Source organism: Arachis ipaensis, chromosome B06 (genome assembly GCF_000816755.2).
Source record: "Arachis ipaensis cultivar K30076 chromosome B06, Araip1.1, whole genome shotgun sequence".
Classification (NCBI taxonomy): Eukaryota; Viridiplantae; Streptophyta; class Magnoliopsida; order Fabales; family Fabaceae; genus Arachis; species Arachis ipaensis.
This window is the reverse complement of record NC_029790.2, coordinates 112,298,174-112,306,009: the sequence shown is the minus strand read 5'-3', so window position 1 is coordinate 112,306,009 and position 7,836 is coordinate 112,298,174. Positions and strand designations below refer to the sequence as shown.

Below are 7,836 nucleotides of genomic sequence, written 5' to 3'. Positions count from 1 at the left end.
TTTCTATACAAAACTTATGAGGTAATTTTTTATAAAAGAAAACTTCTCACTAATTAATTAGAAACAAAAAAAATTCATAAACATCTAAAATTGAGGATTTAGCTAATTTATATCTTAAAAGCATATACTAAAATTATAAACTGAGAAAATTTTTATTAAGAATATAAAAATTTAAAAATTTTAATGTATTTATTTTACATTTCAAAAACTCCCACTAATTAATTGGTGTCTGATTTTTTGCGATTATGTTGGATACTTAAACAAGGAACTTGGGGCTCTTGGGCTCTTAAAAATTTAAAATTTCTTTTTCCTATTAAAGTTTGAGGGCATTTCTGGTATTGTAGTTGCTCTGAAATGAATCATGTGGGACCCACATGGAAAAAGGATAGCGGTGGAATTAAAATGAAACTATTTTTGAAAAGGGAGGAACTCAACTCATTCGAGCCAGCCATGCTATGCTCAGACAAACAAATCACAACACAACACAATAGTTGAAAAAAAAGAAAACAACTCACAAGAATTCAAATTCTCAACAGTGACACTTGTTCTTAGACTCTTTTACCTTCTCCATTATTTTCTTACACCTCATTCACTCTCTTTCGTTGCCACCTCTTCCTTCCATTCAGCTCACATAACTGTGTGTGTCAAAACACGCACACAGAGCCATCCTCTGCATCTTTTTTTGTTTGTAAAAGTTATGAAGTCTTGGAGCTGATTTTCGAGCATGAATCTGCGAAAATATTTAAGGGAATAGAATTCAAGGGAGTAAATATTCATGGAACAACTATTACAAGAGTAAAATTTCATTTTTCAAACTTGTGTTATTTATTTTTATTCTCATAAATATTATTATTATTATTATCATTTCTACTTGCTGATAGTTGTAGATGTTTGGTTTCAGAGTTCAGTAATGGGAAAGAATCTCAGCCCCGTGATGCAGCAAGAGCTGGCAAATCTTGACAAAGATCCAGATAGCCGCAAATCTGCCATGAAAGCTTTGAAATCATATGTTAAGGATTTGGATTGCAAGGCCATTCCTGTGTTTCTTGCAAAAGTTTCTGAGACCAAAGAAACCGGCTCTTTGTCTGGTGAATTCACAATTTCACTCTATGAGGTTCTTGCTAGGGTTCATCAAGTCAAGATTGTCCCCATGATAGACAGCATCATGGTGTCCATAGTTCAGACCTTAGCTTCAAGTGCAGGGTCCTTCCCTCTTCACCAGGCTTGCTCGAAAGTGGTTCCGGCTATTGCCAGATATGGAATTGAACCCACAGCCCCTGAAGACAAAAAGAGACACATTATTCATTCCATTTGCAAGCCTCTTTGTGATTCCCTCTCTAGCTCCCAAGATAGTTTAACTTCCGGTGCTGCACTTTGCCTAAAGGCCCTGGTTGATTCAGATAATTGGCGATTCGCTTCGAGTGAAATGGTCAATAGGGTTTGCCAGAATGTTGCTGTGGCATTGGAGGGAAAGTCCACTCAAACCAATGCTCACATGGGTTTGGTTATGTCGCTGGTGAAGCGCAATGCTCTGGTTGTTGAAGCCTATGCAAGGCTGCTCATACAATCTGGACTAAGAATTCTGAATGCTGGCCCAGAGGAGCGTAATTCTCACAAGAGGCTCTCAGCCATTCAGATGGTGAATGTATTGATGAAGTGTTTGGACCCAAGGAGTGTATTCTCGGAGCTCGATTTGGTAATTGAAGAGATGGAGAAGTGCCAGTCTGATAAAATGGCTTTCGTGAAAGGTGCAGCATTTGAAGCCTTGCAAACTGCTAAGAGAATTGCAACTGACCGGAAGCCAAGATATGTAAAGAGTCCTGCTTCGGTGACAGGGTCGAATTTTGGTAATAGAGACTATATGGAGGGGGAAAATTCTCCTCAATCTATTTCACCAGAATCATGTACTATTGACTTTTTCAGTGGCTACGAATCTGGATCTGTTGCCGAGTCTGCTATTTCGACCGGGCAATATCGCTGGAACTCGGATTATGAGAGGAGGAGTGTGAATAGGAAGCTTTGGAGTTATGAAAATGGAGGGGTTGATGTGTCTCTCAAGGATGGTTTGTTCTCCAAAGTGGGGCAAGAGAATCCCTTGTTGGAGCAGTCTGTGAGCAATGAGTTTCCTCTTGGAGATGGAGAATTGTCTGAGGAATTTTCTGGTTTCATGTATCGAAATCCTGTGAATAGAATATCTAAAAGTACCAACACAAGTCCACTGGTAAGTTTTATTCAAGTTCTCTACTTTCTGATTTTCTTTTGCCTTCAGTTTTATTCAAACTATTGAGTTCAGAGTTTATATATAAATATTTCTACTAAGTTGTTCATTTTACATGTCCTAGCAAGTACAGTGTTCTTGAAGTAACTTAATGGTAGAAGAATTGCAATTTATCATGAAGCCATTATAAATTATGCACTTCTTCATTTACCTAGAAAGCAATTTAATATATTTTGCTTAATCGCTTTTTACATGCGCTCCATTGGTTGAACATGAACACCACTCCACAACTGTAAGTGGAAGACATTTTATCAACATTAACCTTAAAAGTCGAAGTTTTAAATTCAAGTGATTTCGACAAAATATTCTATGCTACAGAAAGTGAGCATTTAGTTACTATGCTAAGGACCTTTGAACTTTGAACAGTTTGATGGACAATCTACTTGATTCATTTGATGATTTCTTCAGCATTTGAAAGTAGTAGATCCCTTTTTCTTCTTTTCTCTAATGATTTGTGCTTAAGTTTTCCTAAGCTGCCATGTTTCTGATTTAAATAACTAGCTCTTCCATTGCTCAAGAATTAACATATGATTTCTTTTTCGTTGTAAATCAGAGATCGCGCTCGCAAACCACAGCTGACCTGATCAATATCTTTGAGACCCCAAGGAAGCTCATTCAATCCCTTCAAGATCCAAGTGATGTTTCTCCGGGTAGCTCTGAGAAACAGAACAGAAGGTACAGGAGTCTATCCTCAGGCAATATCGATTGGAGCCCGACATCTGAATTTGACGAAAATGGTTCATCAGATCATACAAACTGTGACTGTAAAGTGAATCAAAGCGACGACGAATTCAAGAGTGACTCTGAGTCAGTGTCATCAACTGATGATCTTTCTGGAGATGCCGGTATTCAGACACCTATCAATGTTGTTCCCGAAAATAAGAATATTGTGCAAACTGGCAGCACAGGGAAAGCACGTCACAAGATGAAACGTAAATTGTTCTGCGGCTTTTCATTCGTGCTCCTTGCAATGGCCACCCCTCTGATTTGGATCAGCAGTCAGCAGGATCAAGGCCATTACCTTGTCCCTACATAAAATGCTTGTGTAATGAACATGCTGAGAATTTAGAGCATTCTAGGTATGATATTGTAACAGTGGTTGGCTAGTGGTATTCCAACTAAATGTTGGAAGTTGGAACCTTAAGTGACAGTAAATCTGTTATGTTCCATTGAGAATCTTCAATGGGATTTTATGTCTAGCAATTGTAGGAATATTCTCCATTAGTGAAAAATAATCTGTTGTAGAACTTCTAAGTTGTTAATTTGTTAGAAATGGTTCTTTTATTTTATATCTTTATCATGGTTTTTTCTCATGCAAGTGGTTTTTGATGAATCTTTCATATCTTTAACAGCTTAATTCTCTTTGTATTTTAGAGAATGTTTATACAAAATACAAAATCTCAAGTTTTGAATATGGTGATGCATGCCTATTGTTTGTTTAATGAGACACAAAGTTTGAAGACACATTAGCACATCATATACAAAATACATGTATTTAGTATTTTAATAGAAAGTTGAGACACAAGTATTAGATATAAGACACAAATTTTTATTACAATTTCGTTCTTTTAAAATTATTAAAATTCTACTTTCTACTCTTATCACTTTCATTACCAACATTTTTCTCTTTATTAGTCGTAAAATTAATTTTCAATAACAATTGTGTTTCTGTCTCATTAATATTTTAACAATCAAATAGACTACATGTATTCATGTGCATCTGCATTTGTGTGTATGTGTATCTTTGTGCATGTGTCCCCATTGTTCTGAATTCTGATACAATAAACATACATAGCCTTAGGTTCTGTTTTGTTATTGAACCTAGACGGAAATACAAACCATGGAAATACAGATACATAAAGATGTTTGGAAAGAAGGATAGGGACAAAGATAAAGAAAAGATTTTATTCCAGGGAAAGAAATTTACAGATTTTCTATCCACTCCAAAATAAGGGACACAACAACGGATGGAAAAAAACTTTGATCTCATGGCAAACATAATTGTTAATAGAGAATGAATAGTAACTAAATTTCATTCATTGATGGTATTCAATGTAAGTCAATTAAAAGTTGTATGAATTTTGGCAAGAACAATTCAGATAATGCTTCATATACAAAAAATCATAAAAGGATTGCAGAATAGTAGGTAAGAAAGAAAGAAAGATTTACAGCAAAAACAAAATGGGATTTTAAGTGAGATTGTCATGCTCAATAACTTGTGCTCCTCTCCACTCTTCACCAGGGTTCACAGTCACAGGCTCCAGTATTGAAGCAGGGCCAGTGCATATAAAGTAGTCTTTTCCATATTTCTCTGACAATGAACCAGGGCTTGATACATAAATATCCTCAAATCCCATTCTTATTACCCTGAAGCAAAGCTCTCGTCCCTGTAGAAACAAACAAGGACTATTCGAATAAACATGTAAAATAAGAATTTAATTTTAATGCACTCACACATTTGTTTAATCATATCAGTTCTTTTAGATGATCATTCATATAATCAATATAATCAATGTAAAAAAATACTTATTTTTGCTGACGTACGGTTACGTAATTGGATGCACATAGTGTCGACTATCACACACTTATTTTTCATACTAATATTTCAAATTTTCTATACTTAGATAAGTAAAAAATCTTTAATAATCAACGAAACAAATACATTATTATGTTTACAGTAATTTATATTGATGCTACATTAGTATTACTATTCCTCTTGTTAAAAATGTGTTTGAAATTAATTATTCTACCCATTTCATATGTAAATACAAAGCTGTGCAGCATATTGTAATTTCTAAAGCATTGTTATATCATGGATTCTAACCTGATCAATGGTTTCATACTTGGAAGGTGGAGTATTGTAAAATGGCTTTGATCTTTCACTTGGAGGTGCTGCATAGACTCTACTCATCTTATTCTCAAGAAGTGTAAAAGTCAGGTCTTGCTGACCCCATGTCCCCGGCTTTGGTTCCGGCTCAGCGCCGAAGGAAAGCCATCCGGGAGGCTCGTATTTCGTGGCATCGGCCGGAGTCAGGATTTGGAAAGGCGAAGACGGAGGAGGGTGCAAACAGTATGAGCAGGCTCTAAGGCCTTGAATTGCTGCACCATTTCTTGTCTTGAATCTCAAGTGGCTGAGTATGGCATTGTTTAGAGTAATAGCCTTAGGAGCTTTGTTCTTCACTATAACTGCTGTGGCCATGCTCACTGGATAAAGGCTCACAACGTATGTGATGTCCAAAAATCTACTAGTGCAGCTCAATTCAACCTTTGGGGAACAAAAACTCAGTATTTCACAATTTGATAAACAAGATTGTTAACGGAAATTCTAGCAGCCCGTACTTCAAATAAAATAAAATGAGGAGTTGATTAAAGTTGGTTTCAACTTTCAAATAGAAGGTAATTAGTTATTAGGATAAATGGTAGGTTAATCACTTTTTTCCAATAATATAATATATTCGAAATACAAAACGTTTTTTTCACAATTTGAAAATTTCTAATGAGTCTCCAACCATCTAAATAATTGGTCTAAATTATTTTCAGGACTGCTTAGACCAATTACTTGGATAATTATAGAGGGGCACTTTGTCCTTTGACAGGCAAACAGTCAAAGAATCGAACGGTCAAATAAACATCAAATATATATTTCCATACGATAGTTGATTAATGGCTTAATTTTTGTTATTATTTTATAGTAAGTTTGGTTTTTCATTTGAACAACTTCCAAGTATGTATGATGAGAAGGTAGGTACCTGGACAGCATCAATGGCGTCGAAGTCAGCATCATTTACAGTCCACTCTAAAGTTGAAGGGAGTAACTGTCTGCCTCCAGGTTGCACTGCTTCATTCAAGATCAAACCAATCCCACCCTTGGCCTTGTAAAGGCCAGCTTCGGCAGCCGGAATTGTATAAAGCACCTCCTCAAAACCATCATCTTTCCAATAAACATGTGGCCTGTAAGATGTCACATGAGCATCAGGTATCCTTAGGCTCAATGAGCTGCCATTTCGAACCGAAAGCTCCACAACCGGGACACTGTCAGCTTCACAGAACTTGATGCCTTTTCGCCCGAATTTCTCGTTGAGTGCCTCAGGAGTGGAGACACTAGTAGAAGTAGTAGTAGCAGATGTTGATGAGGCTTTTATCAAGTTTAGTTTCGGAAGAGATAAGGAAAGAAAAGAAGCCATTGATGGAACAGAGGAATGAGTTTATTAAAGCTTTAACAGCTTCCACACAGATTAGTGTGTGACATGTTTGTTGCTAAGGCTTAGCCTAACAGACACTTCTGGATTTTATTTTGTGGCATACAAAGTGCAAATGTGTTTTGGATTATTCTTGCTTTGTTTAAAGAGTGTGAGTTGAATTCGTGTTATCAAACTCAATTGAGGGATTAGTGAGATTTGAACTTGGGGCATTTCTCTTGAATGGGAAAATCCAATTCTTACATAAAAGGACAAGGAGCGAAACTAAGCAAAGGCCACAAATCTCCCTCGTTATCCTTTTTTTTTGTTGCTAGATTTCAGTTTTTATTTGTGTCATTCTTTGGGACTTTGTTGGGGGCAGAACCACTTTGAAGAACACTTCCCTCTTTCGGTGTGTGACTATACAAGTGAACTACAAAAATATATTCTCTAATTAATTACAAACTCTCACATAAATACCTCCAAATTTGTTAGTGATAAAATGCCTCAAAATATTTTCAAATGCAATAAAATTAATTAAAAATATATTTTTTATAAGTGATAAATGACTTTTATATTTAGCAAATTGCATGTCTTTGATTTAAAATTGTGTAACAATATTTGGATAAATATTCAAAAGTACATGCAAAAAATATTAAAATTTGATCTCTAAATTTTTTATTTTTTAAAAATATTTTTGGCCATTTAGAAAAATCACAAAAAAATACTTAGTATAAAATCCAAATTTTAATGATAAAAATATTTTATTTTTTAATTTTATTTGCAAAAAATTATATCATAATTTGATCTCTAAAATCCTTTTGAGAATATAAATTTAAAACGTTAGGCACTGTTATCGTATTGTAAAATATTTTGCAGATATTTTTGTCGATAACAAATTTAATTAATACTCAAATTGATCTTTAAAATTTGTCACATACGTCAAATTTGTCTTTGAATTTTCACATCTCGATTCAGACCCTAAATTTTTAATTCGTGGCTCACGTTAGTCTTTTAAGTGATTTATGTCCATGCTAACATATCAATCAGTACTACATGTCAGAACAAGATTTGACCATGTGAAATAAAAGTACGAAGTTAGGAATGGCAAGTGGAGAAATCCGTTTCGCCCCGCCAGAAGCCTGTCCTTTGGCAAGCTGGCCCGCCCCGCCCCGCCTAGTGAGGCGATCCTAGAATTCCACCCCATCCTACGTAATTGCGGGCTGGCGGGTTAAACCCCACCAAAACTCCTCTTTTTTTTTAACTATTAACTACTAAATAATATATATAATTTCACAACCATATTAATAAATTTATAATTTAAAAGACATAAAAAATTATATTTTTTATATTCACAAATATTAAAGTCTTTGTAATTAT

The 7,836-nt window shown here is 35.1% G+C and overlaps 3 protein-coding genes across 4 annotated transcripts in view; 2 read left to right on the top strand and 1 right to left on the bottom strand.

Moving 5' to 3' along the window:
• Nucleotides 1-53, top strand: part of LOC110263812 — a 17,957-nt gene extending 17,904 nt beyond the window's left edge. The window contains exon 4 of the mRNA XM_021105626.1: nt 39-53. Within this exon, the coding sequence (XP_020961285.1) occupies nt 39-53 (15 nt within the window). The remainder of the gene's footprint in view (nt 1-38) is intronic.
• Nucleotides 456-3,575, top strand: LOC107604952. 2 transcript variants are annotated; one of them, XM_016306669.2, is made up of 3 exons: nt 456-692; nt 897-2,221; nt 2,832-3,575. In XM_016306669.2, exons 2-3 carry the CDS (start codon nt 911-913, stop codon nt 3,312-3,314), a joined length of 1,794 nt encoding a protein of 597 aa, XP_016162155.1. In that variant the 5' UTR covers nt 456-692; nt 897-910; the 3' UTR covers nt 3,315-3,575. The 2 variants fall into 2 exon arrangements, with proteins under 2 accessions (XP_016162155.1, XP_016162154.1); XM_016306668.2 differs by having other exon boundaries at nt 688-795; nt 902-2,221.
• Nucleotides 4,280-6,658, bottom strand: LOC107604955 (photosynthetic NDH subunit of subcomplex B 2, chloroplastic). The gene is made up of 3 exons (XM_016306675.2): nt 6,028-6,658; nt 5,103-5,543; nt 4,280-4,665 (listed from the first exon to the last, which is right to left on the bottom strand). Exons 1-3 carry the CDS (start codon nt 6,460-6,462, stop codon nt 4,468-4,470), a joined length of 1,074 nt encoding a protein of 357 aa, XP_016162161.1. The 5' UTR covers nt 6,463-6,658; the 3' UTR covers nt 4,280-4,467.